The sequence below is a fragment of the Leishmania infantum genome, chromosome 26 (assembly GCF_000002875.2).
Source record: "Leishmania infantum JPCM5 genome chromosome 26".
Classification (NCBI taxonomy): domain Eukaryota; phylum Euglenozoa; class Kinetoplastea; order Trypanosomatida; family Trypanosomatidae; genus Leishmania; species Leishmania infantum.
In genome coordinates, this window is record NC_009410.2 from 381750 (window position 1) to 406270 (window position 24521).

At 64.4% G+C, this 24521-nt stretch overlaps 5 protein-coding genes across 5 annotated transcripts; all 5 read left to right on the forward strand.

Moving 5' to 3' along the window:
* Positions 1 to 73: 73 nt before the first annotated feature.
* Positions 74 to 5359, forward strand: LINJ_26_1170 (conserved hypothetical protein; the record flags this gene model as incomplete). The annotated part of the gene is made up of 1 exon (XM_001470422.2): positions 74 to 5359. One exon carries the CDS (start codon positions 74 to 76, stop codon positions 5357 to 5359), a length of 5286 nt encoding a protein of 1761 aa, XP_001470459.2.
* An 814-nt stretch (positions 5360 to 6173) lies between these two features.
* LINJ_26_1180 (conserved hypothetical protein) lies at positions 6174 to 8132 on the forward strand (the record flags this gene model as incomplete). The annotated part of the gene is made up of 1 exon (XM_001470423.1): positions 6174 to 8132. One exon carries the CDS (start codon positions 6174 to 6176, stop codon positions 8130 to 8132), a length of 1959 nt encoding a protein of 652 aa, XP_001470460.1.
* Positions 8133 to 8540: 408 nt separating this feature from the next.
* Positions 8541 to 10238, forward strand: LINJ_26_1190 (aldo/keto reductase family-like protein; the record flags this gene model as incomplete). The annotated part of the gene is made up of 1 exon (XM_001470424.1): positions 8541 to 10238. One exon carries the CDS (start codon positions 8541 to 8543, stop codon positions 10236 to 10238), a length of 1698 nt encoding a protein of 565 aa, XP_001470461.1.
* Positions 10239 to 10908: 670 nt separating this feature from the next.
* Positions 10909 to 12915, forward strand: LINJ_26_1200 (conserved hypothetical protein; the record flags this gene model as incomplete). Its single annotated transcript, XM_001470425.1, has 1 exon — positions 10909 to 12915. The coding sequence occupies one exon, from the start codon at positions 10909 to 10911 to the stop codon at positions 12913 to 12915; it is 2007 nt and encodes a 668-aa protein (XP_001470462.1).
* A 1684-nt stretch (positions 12916 to 14599) lies between these two features.
* Positions 14600 to 23929, forward strand: LINJ_26_1210 (conserved hypothetical protein; the record flags this gene model as incomplete). Its single annotated transcript, XM_001470426.2, has 1 exon — positions 14600 to 23929. One exon carries the CDS (start codon positions 14600 to 14602, stop codon positions 23927 to 23929), a length of 9330 nt encoding a protein of 3109 aa, XP_001470463.2.
* Between the last annotated feature and the right edge of the window lie 592 nt (positions 23930 to 24521).

Sequence of the window (24521 nt, forward strand, 5' to 3'; positions counted from 1 at the left end):
CAGGAAAGGGGGGCTGTGGACGCACGCGGGTGCCATTGCCCCTTTTCCACCCACACACGCCTTACAGCCTTTCATGTCCTCTTCTCCAACCCCTGCGGGGATGGGGACGCTCTATGTCAACGATTTCAAGGCACAGATCGCATCTATTCTGGGGTCCCGTGCCGCGGCGACTGGCACCAGCCCTTCTGGCTCACCAGCGACGGAAGGCTGTGGTCTCGCAAGGCGCCCCCAAGCGCGCCGAGAAGGAGGCGGCGACCTCAGTCAGCGCAATTCGCCTTTCCGGCACGGCAGTGGCAGTGGGGACTTCGGCAGCGTCACGCCGCCTCCAGGGGCAGTGCCCTACTCCCCCTCCGCAAGTCGTGGGACGCCGCTAGTGACGCCAACGCGCGGCAGTGGCGCGAATTGTTCTGGAGAGCGCGCGAAGAGCGCGCGCCGCCGCTCCCGTGCGGCGCTGCTGCTCGACACGTCCGCTGTCTTCGTGACACCCACGCCGCAGAAGCAGCGGCACCGCCACCTCTCCCCCGGCACGTCCGCGCGTGACAACAAAGAGAAATCATCACGCGCCAGATGTGTAACCACGTCGGCATCGCGACGGCGCGGCCCAAAGCGGGATGGCGCACAGTGCGTCGGCAGCTTATCCGCAGGGCACACGAACGTCACCCTCTCCACTGGGGTAGGTGGTGGCTACGCGATTCACGTAAGCCGGCACCCCGTCTACTCCGGCAGAGGAGCACCGCAGCGGAAGTGTACCTCCCCTCCGCCAGCTGCTGGCAAGGCCGCCGGAGTGCAAGGAGGCCTCGCCATATCCGTCGAAGCGAACACCGTGCGGCGGCTGCAGAGAGGCGGGGCGGACAAGCCGGTGGCATCGGTGGCAGCGACCAAAACCGCGCCTGTCAAGGCTGCCACGGCCTTGGGTGTCTGCCCAGCGGTGAGCGCAGGCCAGACGAGACCGCCGGGGCAACGCGGCAGCATCATCGAGCAACTGGCAGTAGCCACCCAGATGAAAGGCGGTGACGGTTCCACGCTGGGACAGGCCGCACACGAGCCGCACGCTAACGCCTCCGTGGCAAGGTCATCGAGTCCGCGAAAGTGTCCTCTGCCGCATTCCGAGAGTGAACTGCGGTTGTCGAGGCTCACCGGCGGCAGCAACACAAAGCCGCTAGGTCCGCTGCAGTTGCACGATCGAATGCGCATGCACCTGCAGCAGGCGTCGTTCAATGTGAGCGCCAGCGCTGCTGGCGAGGCAGACAGGCGCTTGCCGAATGACGCGCTCGTCCTTGCGGGCCCGGAACGGACGCCGGGCGGAGAGGAGAACCCCATGTACACTCAACTCAAGGCATTCCAGCTGCCCCAGGGGCACACAGCCGCGCCCCCAACCCCCGCGCCACCCCCGTTGCCGGGCCCAGCAACGACCGGCGGCACACCCGCAGCAGCGCCCTCCGCTGCACCACCCCCTCCAGCCGCGCCAGGCGCAGTGACAACGGTGACGGACCTAACTTCTGCGCCAGCACCGGCACCTGCCGCTGGCATACCCGCCACAGTGGCGCCCCCTCCTTCGCCAGGGGCCGACGTCCTTGCCGCCGCCGCCTTCGCAGGCGCACCTGCGGCTAGCCCAGCGCCGCCGCCGCCGCCACCACCACCAGCGGTCGCAGCAGGCGCAGGAGCCGTCAACGCACCCGCTGCGGGCGGTTCGGCTGCGGGAATGGGTGCCTCAGCTGCTGCCGCAGCTTCCGGCGCACGGCTGTCTGCACACCCGGTCTCTGCGCGGGAGCTGACGAGGGAGATGACGGAGGCGGAGGAGGAGCGCTTGCTGCGTGACCTCATCGCCGCGTCACGTCACGACCACCGGTGCGCGCGGCCGCAGCCGTCAGCCGGCTCGGCTGTCCCCGCCACGGACGCCATCCTCACTGCCGCGATAGAGACGGCGCTGCAGCTGAGACGGGAGGCAAACAGCGGCGCGCTCCACGGCTGGCGGAGGCCACCGGCAAACGTGCTGTTGCCTGATCCGACGCAGTCCGCGCCTACGTGGGCGGTGCTCAAGTCGGTACCTGCCCAGGAGGCGCAGCAGGCGGCCGCCGCGGCTGCTATCGCACAACCCAGTGGCGGAGCCCCTGGGAACCACTTAGCATCACCGACGGATGACATGAAAGCCGCCGCGCACGACGTCGCTGAGAACGCCGCTGACGGCGACGAAACCGCGCGGGTGCTGGACTGCATCGACTACCACGCGCCGTTCCAGTGCGTCCTCCGTCCCGAGTACGTGGAGCGCGACCTCGTGCCAGCGGCCTTGAGCGTGGAAGTCGTCGCCCACACCGGCGTGGATGGCCTCATGAAGTCTTGCCCTACCAACCGCACCCCCCCAGGCGCCGCGGCGGCGGCGGCGGAGCAGAGGGACAATATCAATGCGGATGCGCTCGCTCCAGCGGCAGCAGCCAGCAGCGACACCGCAGTGAAGACGCTAGCTGCGCAGGCCGTCATTTTGCGCGACCCGCTCTCTCTTCTCGCGTGCGAGCACCTCGCCGAGGACACAATCGACATCACCGCTCGCCGCCGCGCGTACCTGTCGGCGATGGATGCGTTGCGCGGCGTCACGCGCGGCGGTGCGCTTTCCACCAACCGCCCCGGTGCGCTGGCCTCCACGCTGCAAGAAGCCTCATCACTTGGTGCGGTGTTTTGCGAGCTGTCGTACCCGGCCAAGGTACTGCTTTCAGCGATCCTGTACATGCGCTCGCTCGGGGCGCTGCCGAGCCTGCTGCGAGTTGGCCCGCTCACCGAGTACAGTCCCGTCGTGGACAAGGAAAACTGCATCGAACTTGTCTTCTACAACCCGCTCGACGAGGAGCAGGGCGTGCGAGCGGCACAGGAGGAGCAGCAGAAGTCGGGGAAGCTGAAGCCCTCGCGGCATCGGTTTGAGCGAGCGCGTGCGGTGGGCGCAACAGTCCTTCACAGACAAGTGCCAGCTGGTCGCGTGTCGCTCATCGAGGCTGTGACCCCGATCAACGCCCCGGGAAGGGCGCGCTCGCAGCCGCCCGCGGAGGGGCAACCGAGTAGCAGCCCAGGCGCGTCGTTCCGTAGCCGCTCAGGCAGGCAGTACGGCAGCACCACCCGCCGCTTCACGGGCGACTCCCTCGACGGAAAAGGTGAGGCGCACGCAAGCCACGCGCACAACTACACCGGCCCGTCCCCGTCACCGCTGTCGAAGCGGCGACTAACCACCCTTGAGGACCGGCTGATGAGCGCGTTGTCCGCGACGGCGATGCGGCGGGCTGGCCCTGCGGCCTCCCGGAGCGTCAGCTCTGCCGCTGTCACCTCACGCACCGTTTCACCGCACCGATTCTTTTCTCGCGCGATCTCCACAAACCTGGCTGAGTTGCAGCTGCACGACACGGAGGCCTCGCTGATGGCGGGTGACGCTCTCGACGAAGCACGGCGTTTGTCCGCCGCTGATGGCGGTGAGCCGTGTTCCTCTGAGAACGGTGGCTCCTGGCTACTGCGCAACGCGTCGCAGGATGGGCCCGCGCCGCACGTCTTTGCTCGCCAGGTGGGTGAACCGGGCACCAACGCTGATGAAAGCCTAAGTGGGAGTGAAAACGTCCATCGCGGCGACGCTGACCTCGCCTCTGGCCGCCGGCGCCACCAGGAACTATCCCAGCTGCCAACTAAGCTGCAGGGGTGCGGCTCGGGGTGCGCCAGTCGCGTTCCGCGCGTGCGCATTACACCTCCATCGGGTACATCGGCAAGCGGCACACCTGGCTCGTCTGCCCTTCGCCGCAGCTCCGTCATCGTTGCGCTCGAAGACCTGCAGCGGGCGGCTGAGAGGGGCGGCGTGCCGGCTGCTGCGCGCGCGGCAAACGCCCCCTCGCCACCGTCGCACTCACTCCCCGGCCGCACCGATCCCTTATCCACCGTCACGCAGCCTGCCAAGGCGATGCCACCGCCGCCGACGCACTTTGAAGCGGGCCAGCCGGCCACCACTTGTGGCTCGAGGGCCGCGGCAACGCCCGCAAGCGGCTCGGCACCGGCAAGCGCGTACGGCCCCGGCGTCGCCCGCTTCCCCACGGGCGAGCAGGAGCTTTGCGTGGTCTTGCGCGCCGTCGTGGCGCAGAAGTCGCACGTGTACTCCTTCGGCAAGGCAGAGACAGTGCACGTGTTGCCCCCGCTGCCGCGGCGCAGCGCCGACGACGACGGCGACAAGGCGCTGCTGCGCAAGCAGACAATGCAGAAGGCGGAGATGGAGCGCCTGGCCACGGACTCTTCGAGCCCACTACACAAATTCCTTTGCGGCGGTGACAAGCTGTGTGGCGAGGCGAAGATAGAGGGGGACCAGTGGAGGGCTGCCTTGCTTGATCGGGCGCGCCGTGCTGCCGCCGCGGCGCGTCAGCGCGTCCCGGTCACGGTGAATGAGAATGGCATGCCGGCGTCGGCCGACTACGGCGACCTCGTTGTGGCCTTTGTTCTGAGCGGCAACGCGTCGGAGCTGAGCGGTTCGGTGCCGGACATGATGGAGCTGGAGGAGCTGCGGTACCGCATTTTCTCGCTGCTGGGGTACAGCGCGAGCGACCCGGCCGGAATGCAGGCGGTGAAGGAGGCCGCTGGAGTAGGTGGAGCATCCGCTGCGGCTCGACCGCCAGCAGAAGGAGTCACGCGGTCTTCTACGACGGCGCCTTCGCCTCTCGAACCCAATCTGGCGCGCCTGCAGCAGCACTTTACCTCTTTCAAAGCGTTCCATACCCCGGATTCACCACATCCGGAAACCAGGGAGACGCCGTCGTTTGGTGCGTCATCTGCGTCGCCGTGCGCCTCTTTAGTGAGGGGTCAGCGGCGGCCCAGCTTCTTCGAAGACGTGCTGCAACGAGCCGATCCTCTGGCGGACTTGGACGGCGGCGACGGCAGGAGGGGGCGCTACCTTACCGAGTTCGATGTGCAGCAGAGGCAGGGGACACTGCGGCAGAGGCAGAAGCAGGATGTGCAGACGCTGATGCTACAACGCTATCCGATCTACCGCGCCTCAAGCGTCGCGGAGAGCACTCTGCAGGCCTTCTTCGCTGAGGCAAAGGAAGCAGTCGTTGCGGCACGTCAGCAGGGGCGACGGCGCGACGACGCCAGGTCATCCAGCGGCCGCCCCAGCACTAGCGGTGGTCGCTTCTCCTCACCTGACCCGTCTTTGGACCCTCTTACGCGGTACACACGCGGCGACGCGGTGACGACTGCGCTGCAGGATTCGGAGCGTGATCTGCTGCGCTTCCGCCCTATGAACCTAAACAGCTTCCACCGCGAGCTCACCGACGCTGTGCAGTGCGCGTTGGATCTGCAGATTTGGCAGGGCAAGAAAAACGTATTGCACGCGTTCCACATGTAGCGTCTCTGCTTCTCCAGTGTCTCTGTGCTGCTGCCGGTGCGCGGTTCGTCGATGGAGGATGGACGTGTGGCACACACGTACATGTATAGATGCCTCGATACGGTGCTGTGCGCATGGGCACGTGCATGCGTGTGGGCGTCTGTAACGCTCGTGCGCTTCTCTGCACTGCCTCGGGCGCCTAGATCATCATAAAAACATAGAAACAACGACAGCAATGAAAACAACTCACAGCTCCTCAAAGGCAAGCAACGTCGATGCCTGACGATGACCACCCGCTGCGACGCACCTCCCCCTCTCTCTCTCGGTGGCTGCCTAGTGGTGTGCGCGCCTCAGCACTTATCGACTATGCGCGCTGGAAGTCGGTCATGTCATGAGACCACCGCCGAGCCGATGCTGGGGCGCACGGGGGAGAGATGTATGTAAAAGAAATAGCGAGAGCAAGAGAGGGTGGCGTCGAAAGGTGCCTCGTGGGGATGGCAAGCGCGCTCCTCCACAACTAGACAGGGTTCGCATGCGGAGCTCCGCGGACGACGGTGACTGCGGAGAGCCGCACATGCTAGGGACGCTGTGCGCATCTTCCCTTCGGCCGGATGCATCGCTTGAAGAGCCACGGCTGCCACGCGGTACCCGCACATGTGTGCACACGCCAGGCCTCTCTCTCTCTCTCTGCCTGCGCCACCGTCATCATCAACACCCCTATCCATCCTCCACTACCACTGCATCCATCCGGATCGCCCCACCGCGCCCAATGTCCCTTGGCATGGCTGCCGCTTTCCGTGGAGGCCCTTCTGAGCAGCCCCCACTGCGAGACACGATGTCGCGCTCCACCATTCGGCGCTTTGTTCTGCAGAACATCATCGCCGTGGCGGCGCACTGCCCCTCCACCGCCATCGCCTCGGCAGCTGTGGCAGTCATGACGGGCGGCACGGGGCCTGCGTCGGCCTCTGTTGCCTCGTCCTCCTCGACAGTCAGCTGGGTGCAGCGCATGCTCGTCAAGAAGCACGCAGGTTCGACATCCGCGTCCTCCTCGCACTTTGCGCTTGTCACGGAGGCGGAGATGGAGTGGATCCGGCGGTGCCGTCGAGAGGACGCCGAGGAGAGCCGCGTCGTCCTAGCCACATGCCCGAGTCGCTCCGTACTGCGCGGCATTGGCGGCGGCGCTCTCAACGTGGTTCTCGGGTTTGTCATCTCACCTCTCGTCTTCCTCGCCGTTTCCCTGGAGCGTGTACGACTGGGCAGCGGCTTGAGTGCGCTGTGGACGGCACCATGCTACGGTCTCCTATGGGGCGGCGTCTTCCTCGCCTGCGCCCAGTACGCGGCGGTGCAGCAGGTGACTCTCAGCTCCTACTACGGCTGCGTGGCGACGCCCCTGTACTACTGCGTGAACCGGCGTCCCATGGCGGATGTCTCCGCGTCGGCGTCGACTGGTGCGCCACGCGCACGCGCGTGGACGTGGAACGGGCTCCGCGGCTGCTTCGAGGCACCGCAGGGAACGCCGAACGCCCGCCATCCGCTCCTACAGCTCTACGAAGACCCATCGGTGTTGCGCGAGCGTGCCATGAAACGTGTTACCCGTCGGGACAAGGACAAGATCAAGAGGAAGGCCAAGTACAGCGGCAAAGCCAAGATGAGCGGCACAGACGGCGTCGCGGACGACGACTATTACGGTCTGCTTGGCGTGCCAACCGATGCCACGGCGCGGCAGATCAAGGAGGCCTACAATCAAAAGGTGCTCCACATCCACCCAGACCGCAACCCGAGCCCGGATGCTGCGCAGCAGTTCGACCGCATTACGAAGGCCTACCGCGTCCTGTCGAGCCCGCAGAAGCGCAGGAAGTTCGACCTCGGCGGTACAGAGGGCGTCGAAGACACCGGCGCTAAAAAGCGCGACGCCGTCCGTGCCCTTTTCGGTGGTGAAGAGGTGCACCGCATCGCTGGGGACGTGTTCATGAGCAGCTTCTCGCAGCGCGTGATTGACGGCCTCGACTACACCGGCGAAGAGCTTGCGGTGCTGCGCCAGCACATGCACGAGCAGTGCCGGGATGAGCTGCTGAGCAATTACCTAGTGCACTACGACGCAGCAGCGGCGGCATCAGAGACAGCGGCGGCCAGCAGGAAGGTGGCGGATGCGAAGAAGCGCAGCGGCAGCTGCAGAGGCCCCTGGAAAGGCGATGCTCTTGCCATCCGGCTGCACAATATCCTCAGCACCGGGCTTGCGAAAGAAGTGCTGCATACCATCGGCCATGAGTACAAGCGAGTCATTGCCTATTACGACATCGAGAGGAGGCGGCCCAGCGGCAGCGTTGAGGCCGGAGAGGCGAACAGCGGCGCGTCACCATCGCCTGTCCGCGATGCAGTAGCGCCTCACTCGAAGAGCTTGTCTCTCCCTTTCCTCGCGGTGGCTCGCGCGAAGCTCTACTTCAAGACAGTCGGTCCGCACCGCTGGCAGGTGCGGCGACAGAAATTCAAGTATCTTGCCACGGTGCGTGGCCGTACCTTCAAGGACTCGGAGGCCATGGTGGATCTGGCGTGGTACACGTCTGTGCAAGAGCTGGAGGCGACGGCGCGCACCGTCGCTCTCGCGCTTCTGTACGACCCGCAGCTGCCGGCGGCCGAGGCCGCACGCCGACGGAACGCGCTGGAGGCTCTGGCAGACACGTTTATTCTTTATGGCCAGCCGTACAAGGGTGCGAATAAATCCACCATGAACCAACTGATGAACTCGATGCGCGAGTATCAGCAGCAGAGGCAGCGCGAGAAGGACGCTCAGTAGTGCGGTTGCTTAGTGCTTTTATCGTGGCGCGCTTCGCAGCACCGCGGATTGCAAGGGAAGAGGAGAGTCGGCGTGCAGGTAGCGGAGAGCGGCGAGGAGAGATAAGATGGTGCGTGTTCGCCGGGGAGCTCGTGTCTGAAACGAGATCGTCGGCTCAGCATCCATTCACTGGTTCTTTGCCCCATTGCCCCTCTTCTCCCCATCTCTCTGTCTGCCTCCCATGCCTGTCTTCGGCGTGCGTCCGACCACAAATCTTGCCGGCGTCCAATGTGTGCGCATCCGCTCCTCTTCACGTAAGTGACATAACAGACAAGCGCGAAAGCAGCGGCTGAGACGAACGAAAAATAAAGGAGGAACGCCGACAGAGCCGCGAGGGGAGAGTGCGAGAGGCGCGCGAAGCGTGAGCGAATGGGGAGGGGGCGAGCGCGCGGGTACGGCCGCGTCACCGCCGTTGCTTCGCGCGCCTCCTGCACTCTTCTACCGAGCTACCAAGCGGTCTGGTCGGTGTGTCCTTGGCGGAAATGCCCTGCCTTGAGTATAGATGGAAGTGTGCGATGCCTGGTGACATGGAGACGAGCAGCACGTGTGTCTGCAGCTCTGCAGCCTCCCTCAAGACCCCTTTCCCAAACCTCGGCCCGCCCCGTTATGGGCCCCCCGCTGTGCTTGTATGTGAGTGCCGCGCAACCGCCCCTTCGTCCTGTCCTTAGTGCTGCGTGGTTCAGTTTAATACGCTACACCTCCCGCTGGCCCCGCTGCTCGCCTCTCTTCTTCTCCCATGCCGGCCCTCATCGTCTGTGCCACTTCCCCCTGCCCTTCCTACTCTGCACGCGCGCAGGTGCACGGACGCGCGCACGCAAAAGCACAATGGCCACGACGGCGGTGGCTGCTGCTGGCTTTCTTCCATCCCTGTCATTCGGGGTGCCTCCGATCGGCATCGGCACCTACGAACTTCGTGGGGACGCCTGCGTGAGCGCCGTGCGGGCCGCTCTCCAGATGGGCTACCGTCTGATCGACACCGCCGCGGCGTACCGCAACGAGGAGCTCGTGGGTGAAGGCATCATCAGCAGCGGCGTTCCGCGAGCGGACCTATTCATTGTGGTGAAGATCGCGATGAAGAGCATGGGTACTGACGAAGCGGTGCGGCAGGGAATCCTCGACAGCATCCGCAAGCTACGCATCGACTACGCCGACTGCGTGCTGATGCACTGGCCGGGGTGCGGCGGGCTAAAGCCGCAAGACGCATCAGGTCATCAAGCGGCCCGCGCGCGGTGCTGGCGCATCATGCACGAGCTGCAGGCTCTGGGCAAAGTGCGTTACTGTGGTGTGTCGAACTTTCTGCCGCGGCACTTCAAGGAGCTGAACTGCTTCCACGACGGCGACGGTGGGCGTAGTGAGGATGAGGCCGTCGCTGCTGCGGCGCAACCGCATGCTTCCATCAAGGGCGAAAGGAACGCAGACGTTGCGGCGCACAGGCATTGCAGCAACACGAGCAGTGCCTCCTCACCCTCGTCTTCCGAGGCATGGCCGGCTTCTGCATCGTCGCATCTGCTTTCACCGCCCATCCTGAATCAGATTGAGCTGCACCCTCTCTGCATTCAGCGTGACGTCGAAACGTACTGTCGCCGACGCCACGGTATGCTGCTGCAGCAGTACTCCCCACTTGGCAAGGGGGACGCGCGTCTCTTGCAGCACCCGCGACTGCTTGAGGTGCACGCGCGGTACTTTTCGAACCAGAGCGATGGAAATCATGTGCCAGCACCACCGCAGGCGGCGTCACCTGAGGCCGTCAAGCCGTACTCTTTGGAGGACATGATACTCATGTGGGGCTTCGCACAGGGCTACTGCACGCTGGTGCGGAGCCACAGGCCTGACCACCTCCGCGCCAACTTGGATGCCGCTCGCGACTATTTCGCCTCTGTGGAAGCAGTCGCGAAAGGAGCGGGCAACGGCGGCGGCGGCGGCGAAGCATCCCAGACTTCGGCTGGCACGGCACGCGCGCTACTGACAGCGGAGCAGCTTAATGTTATTCGACATCTCCGTGCGCACATTGGCGTCGAGGGCAATCAAGACATGCATCTATGCTGGTACAGCTCTCAAATCGCTTAATGTGTTGCCCTCTCGGGGCGTCGCGGCTCAGTGGCGCTCACATGAGGCATTGAGCGGGATGGAGTTGGTAGCGTCGGGTTTGCACCTTGTCCCTACCGTTGCCGCTGTATATTCCTAGCCCTCCCCTTCCCCACCTTCGTGATCGCTCTATCCAGTGCTGGCTCTGCTGAGCTCTCGATGGCACGCACACGCACAAAAACGCCATCGCGCACCCTGAAAAGCATGCGCAAGTCATGCCGGGCTGATTCTCCGCTCGGCTCCGCGTGCATCCGGTCTCAATTTGCCTCAGGCGCGTTCATCAGTCACTCTCACGTACTTCATCGTGCCGCCCTACCAGCGTGCTCGCCGGCGGTCCTTCCCTCTTTGACATACTGGCGCTGCAACGGTGAGGCAGGGCCCCCCCCACGCTTCCTCTTGCCACGGCTCTCGAACCCTCCCTCCTGCCTCTCTTCACGCGATTTCTTTCTCCTTCCGCATGCATGCGGCGCTCTGCCGCAATCGAGGCAAGTTGTGCGCCGACCCCATCCGAGTGCAGCGCGCACACGCATAGAGGCGATACACGTTCGCACCTGGCGCGTGCCACCCCTTTACGCTGCGCCCTCTCTCGTGCTCCCGCGCACCTCCTCTCTTCTCTGCACCCCCCTCCCTCCGTCCTGGAACTGGCACGCCAATGTCATCCACTGACATCCGCAGCACCAACGACATCACCTCAACGGTGGTGTCGGACACCAATGAGTCCTTTGCCACGTCCTCCGGTGGCGCGAACAGCACGGCAAACACGCTCACCACCGATGGCATCATCCGCGAGTGCATTAAGCAGGGTTTTTATCGCAACCCCATCTGCAACGAGAAGCTGTACTTGCACAATCGTGGCTACGACAGCATTGCCCCCACCGCCTTCGAGCCCTACACCGACGTAAAAGTGCTCTGGTTGGAGGGCAACGGACTCTCGGTGCTGCCGTGCGGCGGGGGCTATACGCAGGTGCGCCCGCCAGCGCGCGTGGACCCGTTTGCGTCGGAGCTGGAGGCAGCCGAGGCTGAGCGGGCCGCAGTGCCGGCTGAGCCTTTGGCACAGCACGTAGACCCCAACACAGAGGCGATGCGCCACCAAGACGCGCTCTCGCCAGACAGCGTTGCTCAGAAAGAGTCCTCGCTTCCGCTGGCGGCCGATGTGCTGCCAGCGGACCGCGACGCCTTCAGCTCCCTCTACCCAACCGTGCGCCAGCTGTACCTGCACAACAATCTCTTCCGATCCATGCCGGACCTCTCGCGGTTCGAGAGACTGGACACGGTGAACTTATCAGGCAATTTCTTCAAGACGGTAGAGCCGCACTGTGCCCACTACGACTCCGCGGTGCGCCAGCACCATGCCAGCGAGGTGGCAGACGGCACATCACCGACGTCGGCAATGACCTCCGGTGCGAGTCTCTTGCTCTCCAAAAGCCTGCAGCGCGAGCAGGAGCAGCGGCGGCAGCAGGTGTCGCATGACCCTTACAGCGCAGGCGGGACTGCGCCTTCCGAGGATCTGATCGTGGTCGCCTTGCCAGAAGACGCTAAGCGGCAGCGTGCCGTGCAGCTGGAGCGCTACCGCCACACCGCCGATGTCTTCTCGGTCTTCTGCGGGCACAGCCCACTGCCGGAGAGCGAGGAGGCGGAGGAGGCAAGGGATGAGGACCACCAGCGCAGAGTCTCATCCTTGCCCCTCAAGCAGCCACCACCGCCGGCGCCGGAGCACCGCAACCCGTGCAGCTCGCTGCGCAGTCTCAACCTGGCGGGCAACCGCCTGCAGGGCTTCGAGGACTGCCTCGGGCTTCTCTGCTACCGCTCGCTGGCGGTGCTGGACCTCAGTCACAACCACATCGCGGACGGCGAAGCACTGCTGCTGATCCTCGAGCGCCTGCCGCGCCTGCAGTCGCTCAAGCTCTCCGGCAACCCGCTCGTCCGGTCGCTCCCCCGCTACCGCAAGCGCGTCCTTTCGCGGTGCAAAAGGCTGCTTCACTTGGACGACCGTCCGGTATTTGCCGAGGAGCGCCGAGTGGTCACGGCGTGGGCCATCGGCGGCGACGACGGAGAGGAGAAGGAGCGGCACGCGATTCAGGAAGAAAGGGCCGCGGCGGAGAAGCAGCGGCTGGAAGACTTCCGCCGCCTCATCTCACGCTATCAGCGCGCCGGCGCTGCTGAGGCGCCGCACGAGGACTACATAAACGCCATCACCACGGTGGCAGCGCTGTCGACAGCCGCGGACACGGCCGACAGCCGCGGCCGGAACCGCGCCGGTCGAAGCTCCAGAGAGACTGGGCAGCGGCACGGCCGTCCGCCGACGTCCGAGCCCGACTCCTCTTCCACCAGCTCTGAAAGTGAAGATGACGCTGATGACGACAACCAAGCCGGCAGCGGCACAGGTGGGCGGTCAGCCGCGGCAATGAGGGCAATAATGATGAATGTGAGCAATACTGATGCGCAGGCCGACGCCTCTGATGCTGCCGCAGTTGGGATGATCGCCAGCCAACACGAGAACAAGCCGCTCAGAGAGGTTCGAGCCGCATCGTCGTCGCAGCTGCAGCAGCAGCAGCGTGTGCTGAGTTCGAATCAGCGTGTCGAGGCGGCAGCCTCGACCGCTACAGGCGCAGGCGATGACAGCGAGAACGACGACATTTTCGTTCCCAGTGCGGTGTAAAGAGAAAGGCGGAGTGAAAGACGACGACGATGTGGAGGAGGGGCAGACACAGAATGGAAACACCCCCTGTTGGCTTGTGCGTGCGTTGGGTGTGTAGGTGTGTGTCCTGCTGGCGTCTGCCGTTGTGACGCTTCTGGTAGCCGGTGTGTCACTTGCGGCAACCGCCGACTTAGCGGCTGGCCGAGATGCACGCCAGCACCATCCGCACTGCGGTTGTTTTCCTTTGATTAGTCGGACACGCCGCTATTCCGGCCACCACTAGCCCCCTCCCCCTCCCCCAGCCTAGCATCCGTTTCGCCAGCGGTAAGGCAACTGCTATGGTCGGGCTTTTTCTTTGATGTCCCATTCTCCTATACCTGTGCTGGACGACGCAGCTCGAGAAAGAGCATCCGTATCAGCGGCTTGGTCACAGTGGTAGTGGTGGTACGGCCATGATACGCCTTTGCTGGTGCCTGCCTCCCTCATCCACAGCCGAGTCTCGAGCTCGAGGCGCATGTAGAAAGGATAGACTGAGTCTAGTGTTCATGGAAGCGGGGCACTTGCGGACAGGCACGCACACGCATGCGCACATGGCGCAGCGAGCCCCGCCATCCTCTCCCTTCCTCACGTCTTTTTGCTCTGTTTCACATGTACATACTTTAAGAGAAGGGAGGAGGAATGGGGGCGCACTGGTGCTCCGCCGTGCTGCTCCGTGTCTGTGCAGCTTACACAGCACCTAAGGGGGATAAAGTACGCAGTAGAGGCGGTGGAAAGAGCGTGTGCATGGATGGATGCAGCAGACGTACTCTTGCGTGATCACAAGAAAAGGAGCGTGCATCGCAGCAGAAAAGAGAGGGGAAGGGACGCAAGGAAACGAGCTGCACACCTGCACATCCTGCGGTCACTTCGGGGCGTGATTGCTTCTTCGGTCTAGTGAGGTCAAGTGTGCGTGTGTGGCGAACAGCGCACCCCGCCCTGCTTCTCCCGGGCCCCTCCTTACTCAGACAGAGACAGCGGCAGGGGCATGCTAGCTCTTCTTCCTCTGCTCGCCCGCTCAGTATGGGGTGGGTTTACGAAAGAGAGAAGCGCACAAAGCAGTTGCGGTAGCGGTGAGAAAAGCACACACACACACACACATATATATATATATACCTCAGCTCAAGGCCACTCTGCCAGCTGAAGACGTATTGTCAACTCTCCCCCTCCCCTTCCCCCCCCCCTCCCCCGCTCCTCTCTCTCTTTGTCCTTCTTCAGCTTCGACACTCGGGGCAGTGCAACGCCCCCATCCCCAGCTCGCATTCGCACAAGCGCCGCGGACAGACGACCTCTGTCGGTCTCTCTAGGAGGTGGGGCTTTTCTGCTCATAGATGCTCATCATACGCAGAGCAACGCACAGGAAAGTAACCCCACGTACACGATTGCGCGCACAGACGCGACGCACACACACTTCTGCGCTTCGCTTTATACTGTGTATATTGCCTTCATCACAGCCCATAGATCACGACTGCCTCGTGCTTATCCTCCTCTTTCTCCATGCACTGCGACCCCTCCCTCCCTCCCACACACGCGCTTTTCTCGAGCTTCGCCTGCGCACTGCACACAGACATTGTTTGCAAGCCGCATCACCTATTCGCTCGCGGATTTTTATTTGTCAGCTGTGGCCCCTACCCGCACCCCTCACCGCTTCGCTCATTCGCAGCTGGCCATGGCTGACCGCACACATCCGCTCCGGTCGCACACAAAGGTCCTCGCGGCCGTGAAGCCGAACCTGGAAACGCGCAAGAATCACCAGCTTGACCTGAGTGGGCCGCGACGCAGCGACAGCGACGCGGAAGATCATCACGGGGAAAACAGAAGTTCGGAAGAGGATGCGAAGACGACTCGCGAGCCGCAGGAGCACTTGCATAGCCGCAGCGAAGCACATGCAGGCCTCAAGCCCCTCTCTTCATTCTCCTCTGCCGCAGCGAGCGCAGGCCCCACCTGCCTCGTCTCCTTCACGGGTTTCCGTGACGAGGATGAGTGGGGAGAGAACGGCGATGAGGGCAACGACGCGTATGGCAACCCCTTTGCGCACGCCGCAGGCGGTGATGCGATACCTTGTGCGGATTCGCTCTCTGTGTGCACGCAGCTGGTCTCCGTACTGCCAGGGGTTCGGGTCGAATCGAAGCTGACGAGCTCGACAACCGTCTTGGTGGCTCGGCGCGGCTTCACAAGGAAGCGGCTGCTCGCCGCTCGTCAAGGAATACCAGTGGTGCTGCCGAAGTGGGTGGCGATGGGATGCCCAGCGCTGCCCACCAGCGGTGGCGTTTGTGGTGCCAGCGGGGCTGCCTCTGCCTCCCTCCATGACCTGTATGCCGTGCCATGGCTGTATGGGTACGCCTTTTCCACAACTGGGCTGTCAACGTCGGAGAAGGCGGCGATAGACAGCGTGTGCACCGCGCACGGGGCGGTTGTAGAGCCCTCTCTCACGTACAAGTGCGACGTGCTGCTAACTAGCGCGGAGTGCGTGCAGGCACTTCAGCGACTTCTCCGTGCTGACCGAGAAGGTGATGCGGCACAAAGACGCCTTAACCAGCACCTACGGCACGCAGCGATGCAGCGCGCTAACGCGGGGCTGATGGAAAACTCAGGTCCAGAAATGGCGCCGCCTGGCCGTCGTGGTGGCGCGCCCAAGGCAGCGTGGCTGACCGACAAGGTGCGCTTTGCGCTGGAGCTCGACGTCCCGGTGGTGGACTACGTCAAGCTGTTCACAATGCTGCGTCTGGACCGCCTGCCTCCGCCGACGTGGACGCACGGCATAGCAGCGGTGATGTACAAGTCGAGCACACAGACGCGCCGACCCTGCAACGACGACGCGGAAGACGGCCAACACCAGTACGCGGACGCGCTCGACGGCAGCGACTTCGACGCAATTCTTGAAGTCTGTCGTGTGGGCTCACCAGCGGGGGGAAGCTCTGAGTGGACGCGCATCCTCTCCGTCTTCGCCGACCGAGGTGACGCGTCGACAGCCAGCTGCGGTCTCCAGAGCGACGGAGGCGCGGCAGATAACGGCAAGGAGGGCAGAACGTCCCCCACCCCACTCGACAGCATCGCCCTTCGGGGCGACTCTAGGCAGTCCTCCTCGTCCTGCACCGACTCGGCGTCGACGGTGTCCGACCCGGATGCGTGGGAGGAGCTGCTGGGCTGCGCGCTGGCGTCCTCTCTCGACGAACAGCAGACTCGGCGCGCGGACGCGTACCCAGGTGTTAGCAGCTCGGCTGACGCCATCAATGCGGCCGACCATCTCACGGGTACCACTCCCACGACAGCTACGTCTACGACTGCTACGACTACAATATCGCCGGCTTTACAAGCTGGCTTGGAGAGGCTGACAGTGAACACAGCCGATGTAGAGGACCTCGCTAATGCAGGCGCGGAGGAGCCGTCGACACTGCAGGTTGTCCTTCCGGACTACTACAGCGCAAACACCGGGCTCGGACTTCCTCCAGGTTCCTCATCCCAGGGGTGTCATGCTGGCCAAGAGTTGCTGACGGCGACAGTGGGTGCCAGCTGGGGCACCGCTGCCGTAGACCCGTCGCCTCGGTGGACAACAAACGCCCTCCTTCACCGTGAGCCCGCGCCACCGCGCCAGTCGAGCCGCACCGACGAGCTAATCGCATGTGCACAGCGCGATGGAGCGGATGCAGCGGCGCTGGGGCAACGCACCGCTGAGTACTACGCCATGCATCGCAGCGCAGAGCGTTTTCCGCCGCAGCTGCCGGCGCGGGATGCGGTACCGCAACACGCCGCTGCGATGCGCCCTGACGACAGAGTGGCAGCGTTGTCGCAGGCATTCGCGGGCGGCGGAGAACTACTAGCCGCCACCCAGGATTTGGCGGAGTCCTGCGTGGCGGCGGATGAGCTGGACCTGGCATCCGCGGAGCAGCTCGATGCTTGCGAAACGAGAGTTCGCGGTGCCACCACGGCACGCCGAGCTTCGCCGCTGCTCGCCATGCATCCGCCGTACCTCACCATATGCGTGCTCGGATGCACCGAGCTGGAGCTGCGCAAGACAGCGCGATGGTGTGAACAGTGCCGGCTGCTGCGCTCTCCTGTGCCAACATCCGCCACAGATATCGTTCTTCTTGGGAGCCGCCTACTCACCAAGAAGCGGTATACGATGCGCCCCGCCGTCGATTCACGCGACGACGAGAGAGGCACAAAGGGGGGCAAGAAGCGGCGGCCGAAGCGACCCGCACTCCGCCGCAGTGCCTTGTCAACTGGGAGCTTCGGCGCGAATTGTCACCGTTGCGACCACGCTGGCCATGGTGTGGCCGTGACCATACGGTACTGGGAGATGGACGCCGCGGTGGTGCGGACGCTGGCGGACGTCTGCGGTATTCCACGGAGCCGCATGGCCCCGCTCCGGTGGCTCGAGGACGCGGCGTCAGAGGCGCAAAAGGCCTGCGAAACGGCGAAGCTCGCAGCGAAATCGGAGGCGGCGCAGCGGAGTGCTGCGCATGGGCGGACTGTTGACGGCAAAGGACGCTACACCGACACGTGTTGGACGGCAGTCACCACACCACCCGAAACGCTCGTTGGGCTACTAGAGGAGCACCTTGCGGCAGCGGCAGAGTCCGAGGCGAGTGCAGCACTGGCACGGCGGCCGCTCTTTCACGCGCTCCCGCCGCTCTCGCCCGATGAACTACCGGACATGGCAGACCTCAAGTACTACATACGGGTGCGGCAGGCACCTGCCATCTCGTGGGCAAGCAGCGCCACCCCCATAGCGGCACAGGGGCTCCACGGCATCGCAGCAGCAGCTGCATCGGCTGGCTTGGAGTCGCGAAAGCAGGTAAAGGACGGCGAGATGCACTACATTGCGCGGCCGGATCTGGGCAACTCTGCGAAGCAGCCGGCGTCCAGCAGCGCACCTGTAGAGGAGGACGACTCGCTGACAGCGGCAACGTCTGTATCTGCGGTTTCAGTAACTGCACCGGCATCCTCTAGTGTTCAGCAGCCTCTGCACGAGGAGAAGACTAGCCTCGGCGCGGAGGATGCGCAGCATTCCTACAAAGAAGCCTTGGAGACGGCAGTGCGTCGGTTCACTCAGCTCGTCGCGCTCTTCCGTGTCTCGGGCGACGGCGACGAAGCACAAGGGAGTGCCGGCGCTGCCGAGATCGGCCGTGAAGGACGCGGCACGGTACTCGCGGCATGCCATTTCTGCTGCGTTGAAGGCGAGTACGCTCGCGTGGACTGGGCTGTGGTGCGTGGCCTCATCCGCTACGGCGGCGGCCGAGTTGAGAAGCGAGCCGCACACGACTGGGAAACACTTTGGCAGCAGCAGCCTTCAGTGGCCGTGGCGGCTACAAGCGCTGGTGCGCAGCAGGATCAGGAAGCGCAGCGCTTCGCGCGCGCGCTGCGCCGTGGCGTCGCGTATGCAAGGCTCCGGCAAAAGCTGCGTCGTGTGAGGGGAGACGTCGAGACCGCACACCAGACCAGCCGCCAGGCCCGTGACAAAATGCCCTCTGGGTGCAACGGCGCCGTGTGCGCGAGCGCCGACGCAGAGCAGGCGAACGCCGCCGAGGTGGCCCGCCTCACGGCCAAGCTGCAACTGATGTCGCATCTATGCCAGCAGGCGCCGGTGCTGTGTCTGCTGCCGCACAGCTTCCAGCGCGCCGCCGGAGACGAGAGCGGCGTGGCTAGCGCTGCTGATGCAACCGTCCGACGCAAGAAGGGCTTGCCAGGCCGCGCCGCAGCAGGGCCAGCGTCAGCTTACAAGCGCCTTCACGCTCTTCACCGCCTCCCTGCCGTGACGATGGACTACGTGCTTGCATGCGTCGCCGTCGGCTACTGCCTCAACCCGCACAGTTGCTTCCTATTTGACATGTCGATCCCCAGCGCGCCGGACATGCGCCTCTTTCACCACCAGCACGAACAGCGAGGAGGCGGTGGCGCACCCTCGCAGAAAGCCCCGGCACGGCACACGGGGACTCAGCTACGCCTCGACGTCGAGGGAAGCATCACGCCCGAAGGCAATGGTGACGAAGCGGGGCAACGGTCGCGCGCTGGTGCTGTGACCGCTGGCAACGGCTGTGTTGGCCAAGCTAGGGCGCCGCCGTACAGGCCGGCGCTTTCAAGCTGGGTGCTGGAGCGCCGTTACAGCAAAACCGACTCGGTGGGTGTGTGCATATCGGTCCTATGGAAGCTTCCCACGCCGCCGGCTGCGGAGGGCGAGAGGTGCTGGTCGCGCGTTGAAGCAGCGTCTCCGTCGGCGACGACTGCCACCATCGAGCCTCGTCTCACGCCCGATGCATCGCTGGTGCCGCTGCTCCGCGTGCTGCTTCTGGGGCTTCGCAACGCGGTCGGGGCCTTGGGCGGCCATGTCGCCGATACCTTCTCGCCGTCGGCTGTCACGCACGTCGTGTCGGTAGACGTGGGCGGCATTCTCTCTGGTACTATCGGCGACGCGTTCACAAGTGACGTGGTGAGTAAAAGGGATGCCGTGGTTGGCAGCAGTGACGGTGGCAGATTTTTTCCGTACTGGCCGATGGAGAGCATCGAGAGCGTTGCGCGCTGCGCCGCGCGCGACGAGGTGTCGTTGGTGGGCCTCGAGTGGTTGGCAGCGTGCGTCGAATGGGGCGCTTTCGTGGATGAGGCGGGGTACGCGCCACCGGCCGACCTGCTCGCGCTCGTGCAGGTGGAGAAGCAGAAGGCTCTGCTTGCCTCCTCCCAGGCCGCTCGCACAGCGGTGCACCGACGAGCTGCACAGGCACAAAGGCCGCCGCCGCCGTGGCAATCGCCGAACCACTGTCGCCTGAGCGAGCACCGGGGCCATGTAGCCGCGCCCTCTCCCGCCGATCCGGCGCCGTCTGGTGCTCTGGAGGCACACGAAGCTAGCCGTGCGCCGCACCTTGAGCAGCACCGCAAGCGGGTGGGGATCCCACCACGTGGCGCGTTGGAGTCGGGGGCGCCACACACACCGCCGCATCCTCGGCTGCTGGACTACGGCCCAACGCCCGACAAAGGCGATAAAGAAATGGAAGAGCATAAGGAGTGTCGCACACCGGTGATGCGGCGCGTTTCCGGTGCGTCGACGACGTGGTGCGATAGCGGCGTAGAGCCGTGCACGCCTCCCGTCAGAGACGCACCACCGCCAGGTAACGTCGCGCAACACCGTCAACAGTCTCCGCCGCCACAGCCTCTCTCCTCACCGGTGCCGCCTCCGCCTTGCCCGCAGACCCCGTCCGGCCCCCACTCCACCTCGCAATCCATGACCCTTCGTGCTTGCAGTGCCGGGACTCCGTCCGCTGGCGGCCATGGGCACCACCTTCAGCATCGCCGTCGCTACTCATCATCTGCTTCGCAGCACAACACCCGCTCGCTGCTCGAGCAGCAGGACGCGGAAGCTTACGTGGAGCACCTCGGCAACCTCTTCAACTTCTTCTCCCCAGGATCCACGCCGCTGCCGTCATCGGCGCAACGCTGGCGCGAGCGCTCAATCGCCACGCACGCTGATCCCGACGCCGGTACCCCGCAGCGACTGTGCAGCCCGCTCCTGCCGCACACTCCCTCGCAGTTACACCCGTCAAAGGTCACCTTTTCCCCTCGTGAGCCTCACCCGCACTGCGAGCGCATGCGTGAGCGCGGCGCCTCCGGCACGTCATCTTCGTCGGAGTGCACACAGGTGCTCACTCCATCAAAGACGGGAGCAACGCTGCAGATGACGGGAGCGGAGACAACGGGTTCCACGGTCGGTGCCAGCAATGCCCTCTCAACGCCACGGCGTCGTACACTGCGTGGCGCTGCTGCTGCTGCTGCTGCCACGGCTGCCTACACCTCATCAGCAACCAAGAACTCAGCCCTTTCAAGCCCCGACAAGCAGCGTCGCTGCACAGAAGAAGTTGCCATCGGCATGAATAGCTCGGTAGCGGACTTGCAGAGGTCGAGGGCACTGGCAGAAGTTGTCAATGGTCCCTATGATGTGGAATCTGCTGCGCCGGATGCAAGCGCGCCGCCTCCGCCGCGGTTCATACTACCGAGCTTGCTAGGCGGAAGCACCGAGCTGAGTCGTGGCGGCACCGTCGAAGCAAAGGCCGATGGCGTCAGCAGCACCACGACCATCAGCTGTGAAGAAGCCGATGCCAAGCAACTACAGCCGCAGGGCGGTGGCTGCACGGGGAGTGTGCGCGGCGCCCAAACACTGGACGAGCTCGCCGAAGGGATGGGGCCGAGGTCGATTGGAATGGCCGCTGGGACTGCGCAGCAGCACCAAGCTCACAAACGTAGCCGTGCAGCTGGAGGGCAGCAGGACGCCAGCCACGCGCGCGTCCACGTGGCGCTGGATGGGCCATATCACAGTGGGCCGGAGGCCTTCTCGTGGATGCATGATGTTATTCCCGACTCGCAACCGCAGCGGCAGGATATCGCGGTGGTGGCGTGCGCAGACGCGGAGCTCATGAGCGGCGATGTGCTGGTGCCCACCACCTTTATCGCGGCAACAGCCGAGGTGTACGGGCCGGCTCCTGCTGCGACGGCAGAGACCGCTGCTGGCTCAGGCCATTGCAAGGACGCAGCCACCCGTCTGCTGGCCGGCGATCGCGAAGAGGCGGAGCATAAAGACGGCACGAAAGGCGTGTCTCCTGCACCAGACGTGATTGACACAGCCACTGGTCTACCCATTCCCAGGCCACTCACAGCAACAGGGCCGACAACATCGTTGGAGCACACGGCTGTGCGCCCTCTTCTTGGGTCGTGTAGCGCGCCACGACGGCCCTCTTCGCCCCCGTATCCGTCGACAACAATCGTGGCGGATGCCTATGAAGGAGCGAGCATCGTCGCGAACGCGGCCGTGGAGGAACAGCGATGCGGAGCGCAATGTGCGCACACCGACAGCAATGCGCAGGGGCTTTCTCCGTGGTCCCGGCACCGGCCACTGAGCCTGTCACGTCGTCCCTCGCCCTCGCCGGCGCCGGCACCGTCACCGCTGCACACGGAGCCGACGGCCCTCGGCGCCGGTACCGCGGCCGCTACTCTTCCCCGCGCGACGGTGGCGACATCGTGCACATATGAGTGTCTGCGCATCTATGTGTTGCATGACTTGCCATACCGAGAAGTGCGTGTGCGCCGATGCGAGGAGGCTCTCGAAGTCCTGACACGTCGCCGCGACGGGGTGGAGCCGAGACCGCCCATCGGCGGAGGGCTGCGCACCGCAGAGCCCCCTGTGAAAGGGGGCGACCACTGCGGCAGCGTTGATGGTGCCTCCGACCCCTCTCTACCTCCCACGGCCACGCATCCTGCACCGCCTCTCCGCTTTGTTGCTCGCTGCGAGGACGCTGATGTGGTGGTGACGCACCAAATCAACCTCCGTGAAAGTGTCCTTGTGGCAGCAGCAGCCGGGTGCTGGGTGGTGCGGCCGGGGTTTCTGGAGTGCGTCGCCGCTGTCCTCAACGGTGCCTGCTGCTGGAGCGACAAGAGCAGAACCACCAGTTTCATGCAGAATCCATGGCCCACGCTGCAGCTGCAGCCGCAACGGCACCTGGCCCTAGCCACGGCTGCCGCGGCGCCGGTGACGGCGGCGATGAAGACGTCCGCACTCTGCGTGGCGCGCCTGCGCAAGGCCTTGCCTACATACGAGTGGACCGCGGAGGTGCTGCCACGTGTACCGGCGTCGGGGTGCCCGCCGGAAAGCGGCAGCATGCTCCCGCTGCAGCGGGCGCTGGTGCAGCAGTGTCGTCGGCAACGGCAAATGCGAGAGCAGGCAGCAGGCGGCAGCGTCGCAAGTGGGGATGCGGGACAGCCGCTCGCCGCTAGCCGATCACGTCAGCGCCCCTTCGAGGGGAACAGCTTTGTTCTCTTGTCTTCTTTTCCTGCAGTAAATATGTTTCGGGCGCGCGGGACGCGAACGGCCGAGGTGGGTGTGACGGATGCGGAGAGCTGCGGCACATCATCGCGGGTGCGCGCCATCGAGCGCATCTTGGAGACCGGCGGCGGATGCCTTTGCTGCAGTGTGCAGGTTGGTTCTGCAGCAGCAGACGAGGGGGAGAAGACGGATGGAATCACCGACATTGTCGCCGCATCCACGCACGTTCCGCCTGCCGCGCAACAGCGACTGCGGTGCTGCGTATGTGCGCCATCACTGCACGGGCAGGGCCATGAGCCGCCGCGGCGCGGCCTCGCCTACACTTCCGCAGCGGTGGTGATGGACGCGGCGCTCTACCATGACCTCCTGTGGCTCATTTGCTACCAGGTACACCGGAAGCCTTCTGAGACACTGTACGTGTTGCTCGATGGAAGCCTCCTCGGCACTAGTGCAGACGACGATCATGCCGGCACCGTCGTGTACGTGTCACCGGCGCCACACACGGCTGTCACCGCTGGTGCTGCCGCTGCCGCTGGCGCGGGTCGCAATGGCGAAGAGGCGGACAGCGCACGCCTGTTGGCCACGTCGTCCCTCTCCGAGCACGACCGCATTTATAAGAAGCGGCGCACCGAGGATGTGGAGGCGCACAACAGTACCCAGCCAACTGCGGAGCCGGCATCAGAGGCGGCGACCGTCGCAGCCGGTGCATTTGCGGTCCCCACCACCTGCACGGTGGCGGCGTGGATCTCTAGCTGGCTGCTCGCCTCCCCAAACGATAGCAATTTCTCAAAAGCGGGCGATGGGCCACCACCGTGTCGCCGCGGCTATGCGCCAGCTGCTGCGCAAGCGATGCGAGGTCATCTTTGTGCTTGCTGCGCGGCAGTGAGCGCGGTCGACGATGATGTGCGTGTGCCAAGCAGCGCCAGAGTGTCATATAACGTGGCGGATGTTCCGTTTGCTGTGCCCTCCGTTCAAGAAGTGCATCAGGCTTGCATCGATGTAGGTGGTGACACGAAGGCCGGGTCTCCGATGTCTGCAAGCCGCGTAGCTGTCCGTCGTATAGAGTTCCGAAGCACGGGCTGGGTCGGCGCTTGCGTGGCCGCGGGTGGTGCCGCTGTGATGGCCGCCGCCACTGACGGTTGGATGAGGGAGTGTGAGGCGCACACCCTCTGGGGAACCCTTTTCCTGGAATGATGCTGCTGCGAGAACTGCGACGAGGCGCGCGCACCTCCACACTTTTCTTTCGCGGCAGTGCCGTTTTCGCAAGAGCTTTAATCGGAGAGCAGCACATACTCACGGCATCCCTCTGCCCCTTCCGCGTCGAGGGTCCATTCGTCTGGTTCTCTGAGCGTCGGGGACGCGGGGCAATCTAGGCCCCCGCATCGCCTGTGATGGGGGCGAAGGATCAATGAAGCCCCGCACGCGCTCACTCTCTGGCACTTTCTCTGTTATCCTTTCGCTTCTTGCGAACTGCAAACATCATGTGCATGTGGGTTGCGCACTGCCACCGTCGTGTCTGGGCACGCACCTTCCTGCCTGCTGTCGCACAACGACGACGACCTTCCATCGCCCTTCTCTTTCCTCACCCCTCTCCCCACCATCCTCTTTGCTGTGCCGGAGCTAGCACACACACACATATATATATTTATATATTTATTTATCTCTAGTATCAGCAACGTCTCGTTTTGGTTTCATTTTCTGTGAAAGACTCCCTCTCTGTCTATCTCCCTCCCTCTCTCAACGCGGTGGAGTTGCAGTCAAGGGTATCCGTGGTCAGCGGTGCACG